Source organism: Saccostrea cucullata, unplaced genomic scaffold, assembly GCF_032062105.1.
Source record: "Saccostrea cucullata isolate Sc308-1 unplaced genomic scaffold, CSIRO_AGI_Scuc_v1 ctg8359, whole genome shotgun sequence".
Taxonomy (NCBI): Eukaryota; Metazoa; Mollusca; class Bivalvia; order Ostreida; family Ostreidae; genus Saccostrea; species Saccostrea cuccullata.
In genome coordinates, this window is record NW_026926404.1 from 1 (window position 1) to 26,271 (window position 26,271).

A 26,271-nucleotide genomic window follows, 5' to 3' on the forward strand; every position below is an offset into this window, starting at 1 on the left:
TTTCAATCAATTTATAAGAAAATTCCTTTAGTCTTTGATTGTTTAAAATCAAACAAAATCCAATTAATTGAAGCAGAAAAAGAGATATATTCATACGCTGCAGTTCCACCAAAAATATAGTCCCTGCTAGACTTCAAACCCAAATTATCATTTCAATTATGTTCAGTTATGAGAAGGAAAGACAAGTACATGTATTATATTTTAAATCCCTTACAGCTTAAGTCGACGTTAGAATATAATCAAATATACTTTGAATATTTCATTCAGTCAGAAACAAAACAACAATTCGTCCTTGATACTAATCTTTTTAGATTACTGTAAGATAAGCAATAAGCGGAAATGAGCAATATTTTTTACTTCTAAATATTTAAACTCTAGAGGAGACACTCTTACCAATGCGCTGCGCGGGCGATAAATTCAGTTTTCATATATACATATAGTACAGGGACTTTTCTTTGGTAATTCAATTTCTCAAGTAAGGTATCGCTATATGATCCTCTGTTGACGTGCAGTGTCTATCTTCATTTAAGTTTTCACATTCATTTTCCTTAGAACCAAAGGGCCAATACAACAAACTTGCTAAAGTCATCCTTACTTTGGATATCGAAATTCAATGTATACTAGTAGCTAGTAAATGTTGTCCCTTTTCAAAGGGATATGATTAAAATAATTCTCTATTAATGTCTCGCTTATAATGCTGCGTCAATTCTCTTGTACTTGGAATTAACAAGTTCGTATCATAGTTTAGCATGCTTATCAGCAAATGAATATACAGTGTAATACCTATTTGAAAATAAGTTTATAACAGTCCAAATATAACCTAAATCTAATAACTAATCTTTACAACTGTCGATAATACCCTAAATCTAATGTTTCAGGTTGCACGAAGACTCTGGAATGCCTGAATCAGAAAACACACGTTGCGTTTTATGCGTTTTATTCTAACAATTTTAAAGCTCTACCCACTGGGACGACTTTAATATTTGACTCAGTGGAGACAAACCTTAACAGTGGATACAATAAAATAACTGGAATATTCACTGCTCCGACTTCTGGCGTCTATGCCTTCACTTGGACATTGCACGCAGCGTCATTACACGTCGCTGGTTCATCTGGGAGCAACTATGGTGAAATGAATGCGTCGATAAAACTAAATGGAGTCACAAAAGGTGCGATTGTTGCCGATACTGAAACACAGTACGATAATGCTGCTGGCACAGGATTTGTTATTTTGAATCTCAAAGCTGGAGATGAAATAAAAATTGTGTCTGGGTATACAGGCCAAGGAGCTATGTACAGCACAAATCAAAATGGGCGAACATCATTTTCAGGATTTCAGATTACATAACTTTTCTCTAACTATTATTTTCATTAAGTTAGGTATTGATCACTGTGGATATTGATTGCTCAATTTGACTAAAGCATTAACTACTTTTCATTTCTTTGATTAAAAAAATCAAATAATCCTTTCATGTTTTTAAATATTTTTTTCAACTAGACATGAAACCAACTACGCATGGTTTAAGGTGCATTTGTTTTGGAAGATGCGAATGAATTGGTCAGATATTCAAAAGATTTTAATCTTTTTTTTTAATCTTTTAACGAAAAGCAAAGTAATATTTATTTTAAAGGTTTTTATTTTGTAGTGTTTTTTGAGATGTATATTATATGCTAAAATTATACAGACGATGTGCATATTGCATCACTTTTAAGTTTAGTGCCAAAAACGATATTGCACAAGAACTTAATCATAGTGTATCTGTATTTGAATTGTTTAGCATAGTCGCTACAAAGATGACAAAATTTTTGTTTATACACACCGCAGGTTCAATCGGATCACGTTCGCCCTTTTCCGTAACCGATGAAAGGTTACGGAAATGGCCGAGTAGTTACGCCTTTTGACTGCGGATTTTGATTTGTCATCTGCCAAATTATTCTAATGTAAAGCTGTCACGACAGCTTAAGTCGGTAGAGCGCTCGGAAAGTCTTGAGTTAGAATTATTTTCACTATTGAATGTATATTATATATTACATGTTGTAGCTGTTCAACTGAATACAATATCTAAGAATAAAAATACACTAGAGATTCTTGAAACAAATTCAGATTAATTAACACGAAATGACATGATCTGTCAAAAGCAAAACAGGCATTTTTTTTCCTAAATTCAAATCACAAGTCGACGATGCAAATCAAAATTTTAGGAAATACAGGTACTCCATTTTATAGATATATAAATTTGAACATACAATTATAAATATTTTGATCAGTACTGTATTTAAAAAAATTGCAATGACGTTTACGAGAACATCTGTATGCATTAATGATCATTTAGGAATGATTTCTTTGAAAAAAGATCATTTTTATTGTGGAGAGTCAAATGCAAAGAGCAAATAACACCTTTGAGGTGTATATTGATCAAACGAAAGATAATTAGACTACAAACACTTCAACTGAAGGGTTTGTTTATTTTCCTATCAAATTATTCCTAAATTACGTTGTTTAATTGCCTGCATAATTATCTTATTGTTTTATTTTTCTTTCTTCACCTGTTCATACCATTTGGACATGCTATCAAACCTGAAATTGTTACTGATGATCCTTGCTTTGAAAATCCGTGCTTTTCTGACGTTCTGGAACGAGTATTTGTACAGAATTTAATTTCACCGAAATTTACTGACTAAGACAAATAAGTTTGTCTCGCTTAAGGTTCATTGCTACTCTGATAAGAGAGATAACTCTTAGTGACAAAAATTTCTATTATTTCTTTAAAGATTTGCAAAGTTGGAGTGTCTTTTTGTCAAAGCAAGCTATGCTATAATTATTTGTATTTTACTTAACAAATACATTTCTTCTGGAAAATCATTACATGTAAGGTTCAAGCAACATTTCATATAAGTGAGCAGAGGGTTTGTAACCCTTAAAGAACAGTAGGACATTTTTCAGGTGTTTCATCATATTCTAGGTAAAACAGAAGTGGGCAAGGGAAGGTCTTGGACATTAAAGTAAGTTGTGACGGTCTTCATTACACTCTAGGATGTAGAGCAATTGACAGGGTAACTCATTGCAGAGAATGTGAGATGGAGTAGTGTAAAAGAATTTGAAAAACACAAAATTTTATATGAAAAGTGTTCCATGATCAGTGATTGCATAAAGTAATTGGATATAATTATGGTACCCGATGAGTAAAAAAAAATCCTAGCATATGTGAACAATATCTGTAAATTCTAATTTGTTAATAGAATATACTTTTTTTTTTTTTTACACTTTCTTAAGGTATTTTGAGATGGATATTATGAAAACTGGTTTTAGACTACTTTGGGACATCATTTTAGTTAACTTGGCAATGATGGCTTTCACAGCCCGAAAGCATTGGCATCCTGTATGGCTGCAACCGCTATTTCCTTACCGTCAATTTTAAGAGTAATTTCTTCCCTTTGACATTTTTCTTTGCCCCATTTCATGTCAAATCTTTATGCAAAGTTCTCAATTTTTTTTTTTACATTTTACTATAAAATTACAAATTTTCATTGGGGGTTTAATTTTCTATGTTTTCGAGGTATGAATTGATCCACGAATTTATGTCTACTACGAAATGTAAAATTTTATATACATAACTACTCAGCAATTCTCCATTACCGATTCAAATCCCCACGAATCAATAGTTGTTACTCGAACCACGAATATTGACCCCCTGAAAATATGGGATTTTACATTATTTTAATCAGATAACCACAAAGCAATTTTTTCAAATATCTTTCATGCTGTCACTGTCGTTGAAAAGCTCCCCCTGCTGTATGCCAGACAAAAAGTTTAAAAGAAATAAAAGACCAACAGCAACAAATTTTATAAATGGACAAAACATGTTAAGAATCCCAATTATAAATTTATGGTTGATGTCGTAATTAATTTATGCCCCTCAGCTCATGTGTTCAGGGCTGGAATGAGGAGGCACAAAACCTCTGCAATCAGAACAGCACTTCTTCATTCGCCTCGTTATTTTTTTGATTCTCCATGCAATTTTCTATTGAGACATAAGAGATGTTTTTTTCGCATCCAGTACTAGTGTCCTTCGGAAATTATATGCACATTTATTTCCAGTAATATACATAGAGGATATTTAATGTTTTGTAGTTGAATATAGAATTTATTTTATGAGTGGGACAGGATTTTTGATATTTTCACGAGTGCGAATCACGAGTGAAAATATAAAAAAAACCTGTCTCACGAGTGAAATAAATTTCATATTCAACAACAAAAACATTGAATTTTCTGTTTATTACATTTTTAAGAATTTCTTTGATTTTTCCTATGCCTCTGTTTTTTTTTTTTGTATTACAGGCACAGGCAACATGGCGTCATAGTTGAGCGGTTGAGACGTCATAGCTAAGTGAGATGAAAACATTGTAGACATGGATTTATCAACATATTTTGGTTTTTTAACAGTTTTATTCTCTGTCAGAATGGTTTAATTATGTATTTCTATCTTATATCAGGTCAAAGAAGATTTGTTTTACAACACTCTCTTTTATCGCACTTTTGATATTTGTCACACTGTGCCGGGATATCATTTTGATATCCTTTCACACTGTGACAGGATATCATTTTTATTCAATGAATAAAGTACAGTATTTCACTGGTAAAAATGTAATAAATGTAAATAATTAACAACACATATCTGTAAATTTTGATTATATATATTTGATTCAGTTCTAGATAACATGATTAATTGAAGGATTATTCTTGGCATCAAAATCTATAGCACATTTATTTATTTCTTACTTTCTGTCTATCTGATTCATAGGTTACATGTAACATTTACAAAAATTTGGGAAAAAATGCTTCGTTCTACGATACACAAATTCCTTGACAGGCGTATTTCCTTATAATATGATATGATATTCAAAAAAGAGTGTAAAAATTAATGTTTTTTAAATGTGTTATGGAATTGATGTATATTTAGCGAAGAAAATTAAAATAAAAATAGAAACAATTTCTAACTATCTAATATGTTAAAAAATCCCGAAGACATCAGACAGTCTTACAAGGATTATTTTCAAAACAGACGTGAAAATAAATAAAATCACAATTAAGTCTTTCATAAAACCACACTGAAACATTGACAAGATTCTAGTCAGGTTAACATTGGTATGACCCTGGCGTCCCCCGGTATGGTAACACCACACTCGATCCACTTTTCATACCACTTACCGGTCTGATGTGGTCTAAATCCTATTGTTACGAAAGAAAAAGTATCTCCTCTATTTCTTCGATAGAAACCTTTAAAATAAATAGTTGATAATTACTGTGATTACTCTTTATTGATATAATTATTTGTTTTATAGGCGTCGGAACCGGGGAAGGGGACACTTTTTTGGCAAAGATAGGCATAATGTAGGCATTGAACATTGGGGGGTAGGTCTAGCCCCCCACCCCCACCAACTTTCCACATACATGTTGCGGTTTGGGTAAAAAAAATGGGGTAAATAGTAGTGTTTGGGAAAAAAATTGGTACTGAAGGACGTTTGAACGACCCCAACCCATCCCCACGAAACGACATTTTCGTGTTTGGACAGTGAACATATTTTCCGTATTTATTGGTTTGTGTTGCTTCTAAATTTTTTTGTAGATAAGATTTTTTCTCTCACACTTAGTTCCTTTCAATCTGCTTCCGACGCCAATGTGTTAAATTCATATGTGAAGCTGATTATCATGCTGTAAATTTTGAATTTACCGGGTGGTAGTATATACGAAATTGGATAAACAATTGGAATATCGTATCCATCGTATCGTTGTTATAATTCGTGAAATACTCATCAGATTTTTATTTGTAGTGGTAAACTCATCACCGCAAACAACGGCCAAAATGTACGCTCCTCTTCCATTTGGCCGTGGTTGAACGAAGAGAGAATTCTTCGTAGCTCATTAAAATATTGACCAATGCGAGCGAGTAAAGCATAGTCGGATGATGAACTTTATCGCGACCTTTCAATATCCAATCGCTGTATAGGAAAAAGTTCTAGTTTACTGTTGAAGTCAGTTGTTGATTTCGATTGCGATGGAAACAAAACTTGCCACTGACTGAATATGACGTCACAATAGAGAGGCGTAAATATTCAAGTTTACGACACTTTTTGTGATCAAGCAGCCACGGGTAGGGGAAAGCTATATATGCGGACTCCGGACCGTGGCTTGAGACGATGTGGTTAACTCGAAATCAATAAAGCATTGGAGCAGGCAGTGATAAAGAATATGTTCTGATAATCTTTTTCATTGCATCAAAATGATCGTTTACCTCCAATTAACTTTAATGCTAAAAAAACTATCAGTTTTAAGAATTGATCAGAATGTGCACATCCATTCAAAAGAAAGTTTTGAAGTTTTAAATTTTCTCTGTTTACATTATCATGTGCATATAACTTTAACTCTGGATAATAACTGTAAAAAAGTATCAAAAGAAAAGTGGGGTTCCGCCAAAACTTCAACCATGTATACCTCAAAAATATGCTCACCAACTAAACTTTTTTTAGTCTTTGTTTCCAAAATGCCAAATTCTTCGAAAAAATTGAAAATTTAAATCTAGTAACAAAAATTAACTCAGCAGAATCCATCCATAGGCTAAAGATATTTTCTCTTTTCACATTGATAAATACTTAAATCATGTTTTATATAGAAGTTGATAGCTTTCGATGATGGCTACACAGTGTATCATTCCATTCTTAATTATGCATTACATATTTGGCAACAATTTTATATTTGATTTTAATGTATGCAGGGGTTTCGACAGAAGAGGTAAAATTTCGCAATTGGCTTTTTCACAGATATTACAAACTTGCACTATAATTTCTGTATCTCAGGAATTTCTTTCAATCGATGGTATGTTTTTCGAACAACTTTTTTAAATCACGATATCAAGAAATTTTGAAATTTGCTACGTACGTGTATGTGTAATATTTTTTCTCACCTTGTGTGTTTGGTGATTTTACATAGTCTTTAGGCAACACACCTTTCTGGGTTGTCCCCAAAAGCTCACAGTGATCCTCACCAGAACCCTCCCCATCAGCAATGTTATAGTATTTGCCGGTTAATGTTTTGCTCAGAAACAGCTTGTACCTAATTGAAGACACCATGAAAAGATAATTTATTTTATCACTGCTTAACCTACTGTAGTTCCTGTATTTGATCGAATGGGACGTAAAACCACATACAATCAATCAATGAATCAATCTTGTATTTGATATTACGATTATATGTAGCAGTAAATTCTATCTTGATATTGAAAGGTCTTTTTCCAGTTTATACATAAATTGATAATGTATGTTTAAATGTTTTAAAAATAGAAAGGAAATACTGCAGAATGAAATCATAACACGAAAGACATAATATTTTTTTCCATATCAAATTATATCTAACAAAGAAATCTTAATCAATATACAATGTACATGTGCATGTATGTATTACAAAAATTCTTCTCATGGCATTTCTTATTTTCTAATTTCATGTGTATTGTCATATCTAATTTGAATAATTTACAAGGCAATTGAAAATTTTCTAGATCTTTCAAAAAATAAATTTTCGAGAAAAGTAATACATTTTTAGATATATGTATGATCCCTTTTTAAATAAAGTTTCGATAATTCAAGTATTTTAGATTTTCATATCAATATTTCATAATTAATTATTTATAAAATGTTTACAAAATAATTTAGTTTTGTCACTTTATAACCTTGAAATCCCGAAAATTCGAATTTTTTGATAACATAACTAAGACTTCAAAATGCCAATTATTTCAAATCTTAAATATTATTGAAACCGTTGATATTATATAGTTCTTCTTGCTTCAGTGAACTAAAAGATAAGTACAATCAGTGGACAATCATATATATAACTGCCATAAGAACCAATCTACCATTCGCGACACAACTTCTGATGCATGGAAATGGTTTTGAATCATAGTCCAAAATAAATGGTATAGAAATGTGTTTTCCAATCAGACCTATATTTTGGAAAGCAGCTACAGAATCAATAGAAGTATCCAGTAGGTAGTCTATTTTAAAAATTCTCAGTGTAATTTAGGATTTTTTGTGCTTTATGTATACTTTCGGCAAGAATCATTGACACACGATGCACAAGACAAAGCATTCATCTTAATAAGTAAACCAAACTTAATAATATTTAAGTTGTAATGATTTTTAGGGAGGTTAATTTGAATAAATCTTTACCGGACATTCATTATCATCAGATTAAATACGGACGGTATAAATACCTTGTAGATCTGCATGTCATCACACCGAGATAAGGAGCAGAGGAGTAGTTTGTCTTCTTTACGTACTGGCGGCCACCTTCACATCCAATCCAGCTATTGTCATAGTAAAAACTATACTGCAACCAACAGTGGCTTGATTCTAAGCAATCTAGATGAAAAGTTAAAATCATACATGAAATGTTCGTCTAATTAAAAAATAAGGCACAACAATGATTGTTCTTCCTTTATAATGAAAAAACAATTTAGGATTTATTTAGTTATTTTAAGGTGCTTCGTATATTCAAATATTTCACATTTTCAATATGGTAAAATAGTTATATAAAATGACACACAAACATAATGTTTAAACTGTTTTCTAAGAGGGATATACTGTAGAAGTACTTTTTCAGCGTGGTATAAATATAAGTGTAAGGCATATGCTGACAAGCTAGAAAACCCGCGTAAATATCTACCCGTTGATTAAAAAGAAATTAAGTTTTCACGGAATTATGACCCCGTGGAAAAGTACGTCTACAGTATCACTTTTTTATATTTTCCCCCCTCAAATCTGTACTTAGATTGGAAGCTTTTAAAAGCTAACAAAATTAGTGTTTGTTTGTAAAATCAAATCTCTGCAATATAATTTTAAACTTCAGTCTACTGCAATGTATAATACTTTTTTACTAATATTTAAAAATGTCTTTGTGTCTTTGAAATATATAAAAATATAATTGAATTCATTGTTTTGTAGTAATTTTGAGAAGAAGAGAGAAAAATATTTTCATGCGCCGTCGTTTCGCCAAAAATAAAGCCCCTACCAGATTTCAAACTCAGTTTCCAATTTTTATTGAAAATTGTATAATTATTAAGAGAAAAGAAAAAATTTATTTTTTTTATTTCGTGCCATCTTAAGATATAAAATAAAAGTATAAAACAAATATACTTTTAATATTTTATATACTCAGTCGTCAAAAACCCAGATAAAAGTCCCTCCATAAAATTCTGCTTCTTTATTTTTTATAAGAAACATAATTATCCACTAATTTGAAATAGAAAGAGCTTTGCTACTATACATTTGTCTAGACTGATAACATAACATCCTATGAAATAAATTGGATGTGATAAAAGTATCACAAACCTTGCTTTATTGAAGGGCCAATCAGGTTCGTGATCGAGGAAGTTATGTTTTGTTCAAAATCTTCCCTCATCCTCCAGATTTTTTCAAGTGTATATTCACTATGATTTGCTATCTTACGCTGTGTTTCATTAAGTATTCTTTTGTCTTCATTTTGCAGGTCACCAAGTCTAGCCTGAACTTTTTCTTGTTCGATGGATAGATCTTTCATTTTGTTTTCTGCAATGCAAAAGAATTTAGAAGAAGATATAATGAATTTCAAAATATGTTTCGAAAACAATATACATGTACATGTAACTAATGAGAAATGTACATTATCATTATTATAACTATGCATTACTTATATTTTCTTGCCATGTTTAAGTTAAGCATGTGTCTATCAGATATACCCGCATCGTTATTCTTTACAATTTTATCGTGTCCTATCGTGCGTGTATCCTATCGTATCGTGCGTGTATCCTATCGTATCGTGTTTTCCGTTTATCAGGTTTTGCGTTTTCTATCATGTTTTGCGTGTATCGTGTTTTCCGTTTATCGTGTAGATCGTTTATCAGGTTCTATCGAGTATCGTGTTTTGCGTTTATCGTGTACATTCGGAAACCCTCGCTTTTTATCTTTACTACAGAAAGAAACTACTGAGCTATTCCGATTTTTTTTTTTCGTTTTGTTAACTAAAATAAGATGACTTCAACCAAAAAGGAGAAAAGAAAGTTTTATCCCTTTCTTTTTCATCCTTAAAAGAAATATTAAAGCGTAGAAGGAAAATAATAAATAAATAGCGTATTTCATGAATAAATAAATTGATTAATTAATTAATAATTAAATAAATAAAATATTTATATCTTGGTGAAGTAGAAAGTGATTGTCAAAAATTAAACAGTAACTGTATTCTTCGGAATTGAAATTATAATAGATCACCGGTCTTTTTTAAGAATAATTTATTCAAAAAGCAAATAAATGAATAATAAGCAGGATATTGATATGTATCTTTTTTCATGCAATATTCTTTTTTCCCCTTATTTATCGTCTGATAATATAAGTAATATGTTTACGCCTTTAAGCTGCATTTATACAAAATTATTTAAAGTCATCATGTTACAAAAATAATAAAACATTAGACATTAATCCAGATGATTTTAACATCAATTTTGGCCGTATACGTTCAGATTTTAAATTAATGTATATAAGGAAAAACATTATGTTTTTTAACAACTTACCTTTTTCGGCGTGAAAATAAACTGAAAATATAATCCACCGGGGTGTCAAATCGAAGACCTTTACATACCAGAAAACTGACACGTATGTGTAGCTCTCTAATCCGCACACTGCCTTCCTGTGCGATCAACACCCCCTCCCCCTTCTCCCCTAACTGACACCTCGGCCCGTGTGTGTGATCATCGTCAACAAACCTTTACTGATTTCTCACCTGGGGTCAATTAGTAACCTCGAATACTACCTGGTTCTAATGAAACGCATCTATTTATGCTCGGAATTGTGTTCCTAACTTGTGTGAACAAACTTATCAAAGATATAAATTAAAATATATTAAATAATTGTACGATTTATGGATTAAAAAATTATCTCATTGCTTGAATTTTAAATAAAAATTCAAATAAATCAATTTAATGAAATGAAGTCCCTAAACTCAATCTGCTGATTTATTTCATTTTGTACAATGGTTCCATTATGCTTATGTAAATACGTCTTTTTATAAACTTAAAAAAAAACTGTACTTGTGGTACATGGACTTTCGGATCATCGGGTTTTCTATGTAACGGGGTCAAATTAATTCTAGGAAACAATTTCATTGATCGTAGAAACGGATAAAATACATGTAGTTCTAACATGCTAAACTATGAAAATTAGCTCGCATGATTTTTTTACGGTATCTTACTATAATAATAAAACAAAAGAAGTCGTCTGTGACCATGCAAGACAAGTAAATACACCGAATCAATTTATAGTATTAATCGATTTAATTCCATACATGTACGTATATAACTTTATTTAAGAGTTCAATATTATATTTGGCTATTTGGTTAGATCTTGTTTCTAATTTTAAATTGGTTACGGACTTTTAACATCCCGCCCTTCGAATATGCCTCATATGAGATTACCGGGTCTAAAATTATTTTCAGGGTTTAATAATTCATTTGCCGACTTAAACCTATTTTTTGTTATTATTAGAAACAGTACACACAAAGCTAAATAGAAATGACTTATAATTATTTAGTCGGAAAAGTCGCATTTCACTCTTTTAATATTTGTTGATTATTTTTTGTGTTTTGTGTATTTAACCATTCAATACTCTTTAATTAATAGGAAGTTTTCAGTATCTGATATATAAATGTTTACATGTACATAAGTGAGAGCTTAGCGTAAACGTACATGTACAAGTGCAGTTGTAGGAGATTCATATTCTGTTGACATAGTTTAAATGTATTAATGCAGAGCGCCATTATATTAACAATTATTTAGATTTCTATTCAGGAAATTAATTTTCTTGAACTATTATTAATAAGTTCTTGAAAGATCTATTATGTTAAATTTATTAATTTCATTAAAGCTGTTTCTTTGAACCTTTCTTTCGGCCGGTTTTCTACTTGTATTTTTTTTTCTAAGATTTTAATATTTAATTGCGACTTTTCGATACATCGCAGATTGTAATCTTTAGACATTAAATACAAATATTTAATTTATTGTGTAAATTTCTTCCGTGAAGTAAATTGGTACTTGTAGATAAACTTATCAGATAGAAAATTCAAATGTATATTTTTTCAAAAATAATAAGTATATTTATAGATTTTCAAAAATTTATAATAGTACCCGTGCGAAACGGTACATAATCATGTTAGGGATTTTTGTGCAACAATTACATGTAAATGTATGCTTAAATATCTATAATAAAACGATTCATGTTTCAACCTTAAGATGAGAATTTCGACCTTAACACTAAATCGTAAATTCACACAATTGAGAAGAAATAAAAAAAAAAATTACAGTCTCCATTTCATCCTAATTCATTTAATCATTGTAAATTTTTTTTATATAAATAAACAAATTTTGTAAAATTACCACAGAGATCTCAAGTTAGTTTATTATAATAATTAAATGTACTTCATAATTTAGATTTGAAGCTCTGCAAGTATTTAAATTAAAATATTGCAGTAAATAGACAAAATAATCTTTTCGTTTTGTCAGTACACGTTCCGCATTTTAAAACAATCCTATCAGGTTTTGCGTTTATCCTATCGTGAAGATCATTTATCAGGTCTATCGTGATTTGCGTTTATCGTGTTTTGCGTGTATCGTGTTTTGCGTTTATCGTGTTTTGCGTTTATCCGATCGTGCGTGTATCCTGTCCTATCGTGCGTGTATCTTATCGTATCGTGTATCCTGTAAAGAATAACGATGCGGGTACTGTAACTAATGAGAAATGTACATTATCATTATTATTACTATGCATTACTTATATTTTCTTGCCATGTTTAAGTTAAGCATGTGTCTATCAGATGTAATAGTACGAATCTTTCTTCAGTCATTGTGCTGAATTCAAATGAAATTATTTGAGATTTTTCTAAACAGTGTCTTTCATTCACACCACTCTAGTCTGATTAGATTGGCCGAAATATTGTTGTCTCTTAATCCCATGCCATTTAGTTTCAAATAATATTTAAACAAAGACATGAAGGCATCTTTCAATAAATAGTCCACTTCAAATGGCATTGAAAATTATATTTTAGATCTTGATTTCATCCTCTAAAATTTAATTACTCCAAAATAATATATAACAGCCAGGTCAAAATAAAAATTTATTATTTCCTGATGTAGTTTGAGTTTGGAAATTAGTAAATCGAAAAAGTAGTGATTTAATTTTTAATGCTGGTAATCTGAAACAGCTTGTTTAATAAACAGAAGCTTTGTGTATCATGAGCAGTGACCGGTGTTTATAAATTTACATACCTTGGATATCGTGCTTAGCATTGATTTCCTCGGTATAATTACGGAGAAGTCCTACAGAATAATGAACGTTAAGTAAGTCATTCTGTACGTTTACTATTCTTTCCGATGTTTCATTATGGTCAAATTTCATCTTCTGTTCTATTTCACTTAACATCTTTTTATATTCAAGCTGCGCCTTCGCTATCCTTTCAGATATGTCATTATGGTTAAATTTCATCTTCTGTTCTATTTCGCTAAAAATCTTCTCATATTCACGCTGGTAGATCATTATCCTTTCCGAGGTGTCGTTATGGTTAATTTTTATCTTCTGTTTTATTTCACTCAAATTTTTTTCATGCTCATGCTGCTCATTTATTATCATTTCAGATGTGTCGCTGAGGTTCTGTTTCATCTGTGCCATTTCATTCAACATCTTATTATCCTCATGCCGAAGATCATCGGTACTTTTTCTTATTTCTTCTTCGTTGGTTTTCATGGCTGCCATTTCATTTTTCACCTTTATCATGTCGTTAACCAGTGAATACACTTGTTTCAGTAATGATATCCTTATTAATGTTTCTTGGTTTATCTGGTTCTGCAGATTGTTGATGACTATATCATTTGGTTGGCACGATGATTTAACACTAATGCCATCTTCTGCCTTCTTTTCTGTCAGTGGCGAATGGGAATCTACCACGGCAAATAATGTCCACAGAATTGTACAATGCGAAAACATTATTGTTCAAAGCGGGATACCAAATGATAATAACTGAATTCTTTATACGATGAAAAGAAAACCTTTCAGGCCCAAGAGCAAAATGAAATGATTGGTACAAGTTGAAGATATTATGATGTGTAAAAAATAAAGGGGGATACTTTCAAATTGAAATTTATTAACAGGATTTCCCTCTTTAAAGTATTTTGCGTGAAAATAGAGGATTAAAGAGTTTTAGAACCTATCAGAGCAACTTAGATGCGAAAACACTTTGCTGCTTAAGTACTTTTACGTTATTTGTTATATACAAGACAACAGACGTAAAATTCATTAATTCAACGACTTTAAATATCAAGTACTATATCCTATCTCAGTTGTCGGATGGGCAAAAAAATGGAAATAATCTCTTCTTTAGAACGTGTGTGTTTAGCCTGGATTAAAAACATGTTAAAAGCAATCTGACAGATCTAAAGTGGCTCTTTTTCAATTACACTGGCTACAAATTAAATCTAAGATATTATTCAAAGCTAACTCACTCTGAATTAGCTGCTTTTATCGAAGGAAGTGCATATTTAAATGCTTTACCTAAATCTCAGTACTTATATAATAATAATAATGATCGTATTTACATAGCGCCTTTCTAGCATAAATGCTACTCAAAGCGCTTTACAATGCATTATTACCCCAGCAGACCTTAACAATCCAGAATCTTTCTCAGTGCAAGTTGCCGTTGTCAGCGCTAGAGCACTAACAATCTGACAATATCTTTCACTGTCTATAGCCAGGTACTCGTTTTACACTTGAGTGGAGTGAGGAAATTCGTGTAAAGTGCCTTTCCCAAGGACACAACGTCGGCTTGTCGCGGCCAGGATTCGAACTCACAACCTTTCGGTTTGGAGTCCGGCACCTTAACCATTGGACTACCTAGTGATTATCGTTCTTGTCAAATATTTTAGTTGATTATTCCCCTTTTTATAAAAACAACTGAGGGCGCTTTGGTTGCAACTTCCTTTTTCAATATTCCAGCATCATCTTGGGTCGGTAAAAATTTTCCAGCTTGTTATTGTGTATTATTAATTTGAAACAGCCACCCACTTCACCCATTTAGAATAGATACTGCTTTTCTGGTTTTTTAATGCTTTCAGACGAAGACTTACAGTGAATATCAAGTTCAACATGACAGGACATACGGGATGAAACCAGGACCTTAGGGAACAGCCATTGCCAAGGGGATTGAACCACTAGTATTTCTATGGACTCACATCATTCTGGACTTTCAAGACATTTAATGCGAAAGTGATGTGAGGAACAGTCATTTATATGGAAGTGATTCAATCCAAGAGCAAGCCATGCATCATTTCCAGGAGCCAATAATTTTCCTCTAACCGCAAACATTAAACAATAATGTGAATTTATAGAATCTGGTACGGCTGTCCGTTTCTTTCCAGCTGAGATGTGCGTAAACGAGCGGCACTAAGTAACGATCCTTATATGCAGTCATGTAACTCATGAAAGTTGAAAATGAAACTTTGGATTTAGATATACATAAATAAGTGCTTGACCTCTGCACCTCTCAGGGTCAAGGCTTTTACCACTTTCTGATATGGTGTTTGTGAACTTTGACTTTTGAACTTTGAACCTGAGTTTGAATATTTAATATGTAATATTTGCTTTGTTGTGTTGCCAGAGACAGTAATAGCTTGTCATAATTTGTGTCTCTGGATAAACAGCCGTGCCCAATTTTCGCCACAATAATATTTATTAAATACATACTTGATGTTTTTTATATGCACTTATCTGAGATAAATCTGATTTAATGTAAAATTTTAAACCACACGAAAATTTGTGATTTCACAGTAATAAATCAGTTAAGGAATAGGTACTCAGGAAAAATCAAGTTTATGGTTCCTCTGGGTAGAAAACTAATTTCTTCGCCGCCTCGGGGAATAGTTTCCTCCCATGGAGAACCATGCACTTGCTATGTCCCGAATAAACATAACTGTATAGTTATTTCCATTCATATGTCGACTCGATATGTCCCAGTGAGCTCTAAATAAAACACTTAACAGAGTTCCTCATATCTGTTTCATATTTTGGATGTTTGATTGACTATGAACTACATGTATAAGGGCTAACTAACAACTAAGTTGTATGTCAAACAAAATTTCAGCTTTTTTCATCAACGTTATCTATTTTTTGTTGTAATATTTAGCTATCACCTACATATGAAGTTTATGCTTACTAACTTACTCGATGCACAAGAGCATGTTCTGAGTATGATCAATTTTTAAACCGATGCAGGCTACTTGCACATAAGTTGATGTTACAGGGAATACAACAATCTCGTTTTAAGTCGCTATTCTATTGTCGTACACGTTCCGCTATAACATATATATATATATATATATATATATATATATATATATATATATATATATATATATATATATATATATATATATATATATATATATATATTTGTTACACCTTTCTGTTTACATATTGTTTTCTCCAATTCCAAGTCAACAGTGTTTACCTTATATAGAGGTATATAGAGGATATATAGTTGCTCACTGGGACATATCGAGTCGACATATGAATGGAAATAACTATACAGTTATGGGTATTCGGGACATAGCAATTTCATGGTTCTCCATTGGACATGTACGACAATAGTATATATAGTTAGCATATATAACCTATCATGGGTTTTGGTTGACGTTTTTCTTAACAATCATTATAAGGTTTTGTTTTTATACTGAATTTAAGTACGGAATAATCCGTCTTCCTGATAAATACTCACGGCGGGTGTGACCGGTCGGCAGAGGATGCTTTCTCCTCCTAAACACCTGAGGCCTGTTCAACAGAATCAGCGCTAACGAACGTTTCTGTAGGAGGTATAAGGAATGTTGGCGAGCATTCGCAAACGTTCTCTCAGTTGAACAGGATTGCGGTAGATGATTGTTTGGTAACCATCGTAATTGTCTGAAAATTCTCATGAATTACTATTTAGCCCTTTTGAATTTCTATTAACGTACGTAAAGAAGTGGTAAACACTGTTGACTTGGAATTGGAGAAAACAACATGTAAACAGAAAGGTGTAACAAGTAAATAATCATAAACTAAATTTCCAGTTTAGTGGAAATGCTCTTTACATTGGACATGAAATAGCCGAAGACAATAGTTGCAGGCTGTAAATCTTTAGTATATCTATTTATCGAGCATAATATGCTTTACATGTACAAACTGTACAAACACGTCGTGCGTTTAGAGGGTCAGTCTATTGCTATACTCAGTAGTAAGGTCAGATGACACGTTCCTGAAAATATATATAATTTTCCCCAAGAATTTGTCATTGAAATCTAGGAACTTATTCAAGTTTCTTCACAAAAATTAGGGTATCTTACCAGGCATATGGGTAATCATCTGAATGGTCTATATTACAATTTTTGATATACTTATAAAGTTATAATATTTAATAACATATTGAAAACAATGTAGAAATCACAAGACAATGACAAATATGCATAACTTTATATAGGACAAATGTCACAAACTTTATATATTATCTTTGTGACATTTGTCCTAATGTTTGAGGGATATAGCTATGTTGACGCTGTGCTCACTAATGCCAACACTTCCTTGAATTTAACTACTGATAGAGTGGGTGATCTGAACAAAATTTTAATCAATCAGGATTTGACTCAGAGGCTACAACTCGTGCGAAATGTCATGTAAGTTATGAACGATGTTCAAAAATTAAAGAATGAGGTTCAGTGCCTGGAAACGAAAAATTCCCATCTCAAGGCAGAAATTGATTACAAAACTAACAGTAAGTATTAGCACATCGTTTTAAAATTGAAAGAAAGGCATTTTTTCAAACATAGGAAGAATGTATAAATATTCAAATAAAGGATTGGAATTTTTAAAAAATGGTGAAGGTCAAACATCAGAAAATTCCTTTATCAAACGAGAATGTGTAAATCATTTTATCAACACAAAAGAATGAAAGAACTAATATCTGATTAGTTCATTATGCAAGTAGAAACAAGTTTGATTTGTGTTAATAGCATATACTTTAATCTATAAAATATAACGGCAATAACGAACAGTTTTCAAGCTTAAAAGTCCATTAAGGAAGGATTCTTTTCTGGTTTCTGACTAGATGAAATATTTAAAGTATGTTTGCTTTTATGTCTTTATATCAAAGGTGTAAGAGATTTAAAGAGCATATTTTTCTTTTCTCACAAAAAAATTGTACAAATTTACATGGAAATGGTAAACTGCGTTTCAAAACCAGAAGGTATTATATTTTTTGCGGAATGGTGGCATATGAAAATATTTTCTTTTCTGCATCTCAAAATTTTCATAGAGCAAAGAATTAAGTTATCATTTTACACAATCAAAGACTTGAAGAGATTTTCAAATCTAAGTTAAATTGATAATGAGTGAAGTTTTCAAATATATCAAATAAATAGAGGATATATCTATATTGTGTGATTTGATATTGGTTTTATCCAACGAGTTGAAATGGTGTATATATTCGCGAGGCTTGCCGAGCGAATATATACCATTTCAACGAGCTGGATAAAGCCAATATCAAATCACACAATTATAGATGTTCTTTTTATCTCATACGACTTTCGTTTAAACATAACTTTGAGACTTTCCCTGCCAAAATACATGAATGATTGCTAATTCAAATCGTACGTGAAAATAAGAAAAACTTAAACGTAGGAAGCGTGCACTTATAACTAATACCGGTATATTCAAATATTTACAAAAAGTAGAGAAACATCGGATTAGTCATTATTCATTTAAGTTAAATTATTCATGTCAACTAGGTAAAATAATCTTCTAGGCTCTAAATGGTACAAAAGAAAAAAATCAATCATTTGAAATACATGTAGGGATCGCACGATTGGCGACAGTATTTTTTTTTATTATGTCCAGCGAAAAAGTTATGACCTTGAATTGACCTTGCCTCTAATATAAAACGGTCAAATTAATCTCACTGATACCATCACTAAGTGATGTTGTCTTGTGTTTGATGTTGTGGGAGCAGGTGCCATGGAGGATTGAGTATCCCCTGCAGACTGATTACACCTGCCATGTGCCAAAATCGTGGACAATTCGATGCGTATAATATGGCTAGAACTTACTAATTAATTAACATCTGAACATGAAGATTAATTCAAGATTTTATATTTAAGTCATAAAAATTTTAAAAATATTGATATTGATTGGTCGTATGCATTTTAACACCTAACTCGAGATTTTTTTTTCGACTCATTTGGAGACATCACTAGTACTGTGACCCATGACTTTCATTTTTAATGCTGGGCGCTTGGCGAGGGAAGAGTCAAGCTATCTAATATGCTTATGTTAAGTCTTGGCGTGGTGCACCTAATGCGAATAGAATCGAGGGATCTGTTTTGCAACAGAACTTACAACTAAGACCAAAATTCAAATGTATCTGCTTCATATAGCTTACTACTTTACATTAAAGTAAAAATCGTTTTTATTTTTTTTAAATGAATGCAGCAGTATATTTTTATGCTAGCGCTTTTGAAATCAACTTTGCAAATTTTAACAATCAGCTTTAGTTTTTGGTCCAGTTTTTAAAGAAATGTGATTAAACAAAGAGTGAAAGTACATTGTGTTTTAATGACTCATGTATACAGTAACTTTTAAAACCGGAAAACCGGTGATCTAAACGTATTAAGGAATTCAAATCAAATACCCTATACACAGATGTAAACAGAACTAAGATACGAAAGCCCAGAAGGCTCATTCGAGATTCGAAATACGAGATTCGAAATTCGAAATACGAGATTCGAGTTTCGAGATTCAAGATCCAAAATAACCAATCAAAAGGCGGTTTGAGATTCAATTACTCCCCTTTATTATTTTTTACTACCAAGAAATCGTTGAGTATTCTAATACCGAGGAGGTCATTTGATTAAATTACAACGCAAGAAAAAGTGTTATATATTATCAAAACGAAATTTAAAGAAATATTAGTTTTTGGTCTGCAAGATATGCTTAATTAATTTATAATAGCTTCTAAAATGTCATAAGAGATTTATATAACGAATATATATATTTCGTGTTATCTACTTTGAATACAGGGTTGTTGACATAATAGTAAACTTAAAATAGATTAAAAGTACATACATCCCCCCTTTTTTTCAACCATATTTTTTTACTATTGAAAATGTTCATCGAAAGGTCGGTTGCGAACAAGCCCCCCCCCCCTCCACGTTTTGGTACAGTGGTGCAGTATAGTCAAAGAAGTTTTAGTAGTAGTAGAAATTAGGTACTAAATGAAGTTCGATATCCCCCCCCCGCCCCCTTTCACGCCACGAAATAGGATTTTCGGATTTGGACAAATTTTTTCTGTCAGTTTTTATTTTCAGGTTTAAAATAATATTTTTGTCTGCCCCCCCCCCTCCCCCCCCCCACAGTCAAAATCGATGCGTCGTCTCTGTAATAATTAGTACTACGGGTTTCAAGGTGGATAGTGTTTGTGACACGGTATTAGAAAGTGGCCAGTGACCAAGTTTATGAAACCAATAGACAGCCCCTTAAATACGGATGGCTGAAACATGCATGCTTATTTACGATAATGACCCATTGGGAATAATAAATTCTAAAAAAAAAAAAAAATCCCCCTATCCCCACCCAACCTCGAAAAATAAGGATTATCATGGTAATTGGAATTTATTTTTGAATTTACATAAGCATAAAGTTACTGTTTTCTATAGTATATCATATCGGAAAAATATTTCGGGAATGGCCAAGTGGGAGGGGGGGGGGACAAATGTGTGGTTACCAACATTCATTGTCAATCTTGCGATGCATAGATACAATAAATATGTACTATTATTCGATAATTATTTAAAAGGAAACCGCTCGGGTCTTACCCGACTTGGTCAAAGACTCAAATATACTAGTACAACCATAATGCTCATTTCATTGAGGGGGGGGGGGGCACAGCCATACATTTATAGTTTTCAACTACCAAAAATTTCTTGACAACCAAAAACAAAGCACAGAAAGTCATCAAATGTTTTACTGAGGGGGCACAAGCATATATTAGTTATGATTTCTATAGTATTTTATATATCGGCAAAATTATGGGGGGGGGGGGGTGCAATGTAAAGAAATGTACCCTCATTAGTCTTTCATATAAATAATAATTTTCTCTCTCATCAATGTTCTTATTAAAAATAAATGTCGACTTAAGAATTCCTCAATTAAACGATAAGACCTTGATTGTAATATTCTATATACGTATCTATTGTTTTGTTTAATGAGGAAAAATAAGAATTTATATATATTTTCTAAAATGTAACCTAAAATTCCTCTATATTTCGTTTTAATACATATATCTTTTTTTCTTGCATTATCATTTAAGCAAATGACCCATTTGATATGAATATATTCAACGATTTCTTGATAGTAAAACATAATAAAGGGGAGTAATCAAAATTGAACCTGCCTTTTGATTGGTTAATTTGGATCTTGAATCTCGAAACTCGAATGTCGAATCTCGTATTTCGAATCTCGAATGAGCCTTCTGGGCTTTCGTACTAAGACGATAAAACTGTAGCATGCGATTCTTAACCAAGCGCTCGGCACTTTGAAATGAAATATGCGGGTCTTAGGGATGAAACCTTAAAAACCCAGACTCCATGTCACAGTAGACGTTGGCATGATATAGATCCCTCGCTAGCTTAATAGTCCTGAGTGACGATTAAAGATTTACATTTGAAGCCCTTTATCGGTTCAAAAGGTCATGTCTCTATATATTTCTGTTCCCAATGTCTTCGTCATTTATAGGGTTCATAAGTTGTTTTATGCTAAATTAATATAATAACCATATGAAAATATACTAATATATGAATTAAATACCCCCGATTTAATATTTCAGGTTGCACACGAACACTGGAGTGCCTGAATCAGAAACCACATGTTGCCTTTTATGCGTACTATTCTGACAATTTCAAAGGTCTGCCCATTGGAACGACTTTAGTCTTTAATTCAGTGGAGACAAACCTTGGCAGTGGCTACAATAAAAGAACCGGGATATTCACTACCCCAACTTCCGGTGTCTATGCCTTCACTTGGACCTTGCACGCAGCGGGAAAGCATATCGCTGGATCATCTGGGAGCAACTATGGTGAAATGAACACGGCGATAAAACTAAATGGGGTCACAAAAGGTGTGATTGTTGCTGATACTGAAACACAGTACGATAATGGTGCTGGCACCGGGTTTGTTGTTTTGAATCTCAATGCTGGAGACGAAATAAAAATTGTGTCTGATAGGTATGGCGGCCAAGGATCCATGTACAGCTCCGATCAAAATGGCCGAACATCATTCTCAGGATTTCAGATTACATAATTTTTCTCTAACCATTATTTTCATTAAGTTAGGTATTCATCACTGTGGATATTGATTACTCAATTTGATTGAAGCATTAACCACTTCTTTTCATTTCTTTGATTAAAAAAAATCAAATAATTCTGTTATGTTTTTAAATATTTTTTTCAACTAGACATGAAACCAAATACGCATGGTTTAAGGTGCATATGCATATGTTTTGCGAATGAATTGGTCAGATATTCAAAAGACTTTAATCTTTTTTAAGCTTTTTACGAAAAGCAAAGTAATATCTATTTTTAAAGGATTTTAATTTGTTGAGCCAAAAACGATATTGCACATAGTGTATCTGTTTTTGAGTTGTCCAGCATAGTTTCGACAAAGATACCAAAATTTATGTTTACCCGCACTGCGGATTCAATCGGATCACGCTCGCCCTTTTCCGTAACCGATAAAATGTTACGGAAATAGCCGACTAGTTACGCCTATTGACTGCAGATTATGATTTGTCATCTGCTAAATTATTCTGATGTAATACCGCCACGACAGCTCAAGTCGGTAGAGCGCTCCGAGTTAGAATTGTTTTTACTATTGAATGTATATTATAAATGCATGTTGTAGCAGTTCAACTGAATACAATATTTAAGAATAAAATCTTAAAACAAATTAAGATTGATCACAACGAAATGACATGATCTGCCAAAGGCAAAACAGACATTTTTCCTAAATTAAAATCACAAGTCTATGCTGTGAATCAGAATTTTAGGAAAAACAGATACTACATTTTATAAATGTATAAATTTGTAATACAATATAAATGTTTTGATTAGTACTGTATTTAAAGAAATTGCAATAACGTTTACGAGAACATCTATATGCAATAACTATCATTTAGGAATGATTTCTTTGAAAAAAGGTGAAATTTATTGTGGAGAGTCAAATCGAAGAGCAAATAACACTTTTGAGGAGTATATCGACCAAACCAAAAATAATTAGACTACAAACACTTCAACTAAAGGGTTTGTTTATTTTCCTATCGAGCATTTCCTAAATTACTTTGTTTAATTGCTTGAAACCAATACTGTGTAGGGGGAAAATAACTCGCAGTGTTAATATTCGCTATATTCACGGTGTTAAAAATCCGTGAATTCAAGAAACAGTGAAATTTTTTTTTTGTAATCTCCAGGTTTTTTTTTTTGGAAATTTGAGAATAGACAATGATAGGGCTACAAACATGCACGCGCAGTTAATGGTCATTTCGTCCGGTAATTACGAGTAGTACTCGTCATTTAATTAATCTAATTACCACGTTTTACATAAATTCAAATCAGCAGATAATAACCTGAATTTGTTAGACAAGCTGATGTTTCATTAATCAAAACAGGTGGGTCATGGGTTTTGATTATCCGTGCGTTAATAATGTTACCATGTGTATTTGTTACTGCATAATTATGCATGCATATGAATTTTTATCGACATTTTCGTTTTAAAACATCATTCAAAAAACTAGAGAACTTACTGAAGATGTGGAATGATATTTCGTCGACCTTTTCCAACATTAACACATTTATTACCGTCCAGTGCTTTTTCGCAGCGTTGTATCGAAAACACACTATTATTACATTTAGGAAAGATATTTGATGTTAAGAGTCAAAGAAATTTTGATAACTGCGCTTGTTTTAATTAATCTTCAATCATTTTTTTAAAATATCAAATCTAATTATTTTATTTAAACCTACCCCGTTGTTCGTGAAATTAAGACATAACTCTGATTAATATCGTATGGATTAAACGGATATAGACAAGGGAGGTAACTTTTATTATGTACAAATTCCGCGAATTCAAGAAACCGCGATCGTGTCAGATGAGAGAAAAACGTGATAATTACAACCCGTGAAATTAATTCCCTATACAGTAATCTAATTGTTTTGTTTTTTTCTTTCTTCACCTGTTCATACCATTTGGACATGCTAACAAACCAGAAATTGTTATTGGTGATCCTTGCTTTGAAAGTCCTTGCTCTTCTGACGTTCTAGTTTTTGTACAGAATAAAAGTTTACCAAAATTCCACAACTTAGACAAATGAGTTTGTCTCGTTTAAAGAACAGTAGGGCCTTTTCCGGGTGTTTGATCATATTCTAAGTAAAACAGAAGTGGGCAAGGGAAGGTCTTGGACATTAAAGTAGGATGTGATGGTCTTCCCTACACTCTAGGATGTTGAACAATTGACATTGTCATATCTTTATGCAAAGATTTAAAATATTTTTTTATAGTCTATTTTAATCCGATGTTTATTTTAATCAGATAACCACAAAAGCAATTTTTTAAAAATATTTTTCATGGTGTCGCTGAAGAGGTCCTCCTGCTGTTTGCCAGAATAAAGTTTAAGAGAAATAAAAGACAAATAAAAGGACAAAATATGTAATGAATCCCAATTATAAATTCATGGTTGGTTCCGTGTTCAATTTATGCCCTCGCTTTATGTGTTCAGGGCTGGTTTGAGGAGGTAAAACACCTCTAGATCTGCAATCAGAACAGCACTTTTTCAATTCGCCTCGTAATTTTTTAGATTCTCCATGCCATTTTATATGGAGACTTTTATTAGAGATGTTTTTTTTCGCATCAAGCGTACTCCTGAAATTAGAAATTTCAATGAGAATAATAAATCGTTTAGTATATCAGGAAACTATCCAAAAGGCGTGGGAGGTGATTTTATTTTGGAATAAAAAAAAACAGATTGACTAGAATATGGATGTTAGGTCTTCCTGGCGAGAAGACGTGGCTTCATGTTTTGAGGAATATTAACCATGTTAACAGACTGGAAATATATATATATATATATATATATATATATATATATATATATATATATATATATATATATATATATATATATATATATATATATATATTACCCGCATCGTTATTCTTGACAGGATACACGATACGATAGGATACACGCACTATAGGACAGGATACACGCACGATAGGACAGGATACACGCACGATAGGACAGGCTACATGCATGATAGGATAAATGCAAAACACGATAAACGCAAAACACGATAAAGGCAAAACACGATAGACCTGATACACGATCTTCACGATAGGATAAACGCAAAACCTGATTGTTTCAAAATGCGGAACTTTTTCTGACAAGACGAAACGATTATTTTGTTTAGTTACTGCAATATTTTAATTTAAATACTTGCAAAGCTTCAAATATAAATTATAAAGTACATTTAATTATCATATTTAAAAAAAATTGAGATCACTGGTAATTTTACAAAAGTCCTTCATTTGTGTCTATTTTTTGGACAATGATTAAATGGATTATTATGAATTTTTTGTTAATTTCTACTCAAGGGCATGGATTTACGATTATTTGTGTACATGTTGAAATTATCATTCAAGGTTGAACTATGACTCCTTTAATTATGGATATTTTCACATACATGTAATTGTTGCACAAAAATCCCTTATATACATTTAATTATATGCCGTTTCTCACGGGTACTATTATAAATTTATGAAATTCTATAAATAGAATTATTATTTTGAAAAAATATTCACATTTGTGCCCAATAAATTTATCTACAAGTACTAAATTATTTCATGGAAGAAATGTACGCAATAAATTAAATATATGTATTTTTAAAATGTCTAACGCTTACAATCTGTGTTGTATCCGAAAATCGATATCAAACTAGGAGACTTATTGTTCACAGAACAATAAGAGGTCTTTCCACCTTCTTTGAATTTCAATTTCATGTAATATTTATCTCTTTAAAATTAAATTTCATCAAAAAGAAACCAGGAATGGCTTAAAAGAAGAAAAAATGCAAAAA

General features: G+C 31.9%; 3 protein-coding genes across 4 annotated transcripts; 2 read left to right on the forward strand and 1 right to left on the reverse strand.

Annotated features, from left to right (window-relative positions):
- Window positions 1-878: 878 nt before the first annotated feature.
- LOC134271595 (complement C1q tumor necrosis factor-related protein 3-like) lies at window positions 879-1,348 on the forward strand (the record flags this gene model as incomplete). Its single annotated transcript, XM_062753796.1, has 1 exon — window positions 879-1,348. A coding segment is annotated over one exon (470 nt), but the record flags the coding sequence as incomplete, so codon positions are not given.
- A 3,019-nt stretch (window positions 1,349-4,367) lies between these two features.
- Window positions 4,368-14,228, reverse strand: LOC134271597 (uncharacterized protein MG328-like). Of its 2 annotated transcripts, none has more exons than XM_062753799.1 (5): window positions 13,342-14,228; window positions 9,499-9,597; window positions 8,265-8,412; window positions 6,963-7,111; window positions 4,368-5,278 (listed from the first exon to the last, which is right to left on the reverse strand). In XM_062753799.1, exons 1-5 carry the CDS (start codon window positions 14,054-14,056, stop codon window positions 5,133-5,135), a joined length of 1,257 nt encoding a protein of 418 aa, XP_062609783.1. In that variant the 5' UTR covers window positions 14,057-14,228; the 3' UTR covers window positions 4,368-5,132. The 2 variants fall into 2 exon arrangements, with proteins under 2 accessions (XP_062609783.1, XP_062609782.1); XM_062753798.1 differs by having other exon boundaries at window positions 4,369-5,278; window positions 9,382-9,597.
- Window positions 14,229-17,609: 3,381 nt separating this feature from the next.
- LOC134271598 (complement C1q-like protein 3) lies at window positions 17,610-22,530 on the forward strand. Its single transcript, XM_062753800.1, has 2 exons — window positions 17,610-17,867; window positions 21,972-22,530. The coding sequence occupies exons 1-2, from the start codon at window positions 17,777-17,779 to the stop codon at window positions 22,442-22,444; spliced, it is 564 nt and encodes a 187-aa protein (XP_062609784.1). The 5' UTR covers window positions 17,610-17,776; the 3' UTR covers window positions 22,445-22,530.
- The last annotated feature ends 3,741 nt before the right edge of the window (window positions 22,531-26,271 follow it).

Coding starts and splice junctions, on each gene's coding strand:
- LOC134271598 (XM_062753800.1), top strand. CDS start 17,777: ATGAACGATGTTCAAAAATTAAAGAATGAGGTTCAGTGCCTGGAAACG. Junction 17,868..21,971: donor AATTGATTACAAAACTAACA/GTAAGTATTAGC, acceptor TTAATATTTCAG/GTTGCACACGAACACTGGAG.
- LOC134271597 (XM_062753798.1), bottom strand. CDS start 14,056: ATGTTTTCGCATTGTACAATTCTGTGGACATTATTTGCCGTGGTAGAT. Junction 9,598..13,341: donor TGCTAAGCACGATATCCAAG/GTATGTAAATTT, acceptor TTTGCATTGCAG/AAAACAAAATGAAAGATCTA. Junction 7,112..8,264: donor ATGACATGCAGATCTACAAG/GTATTTATACCG, acceptor GTCTTCAATTAG/GTACAAGCTGTTTCTGAGCA.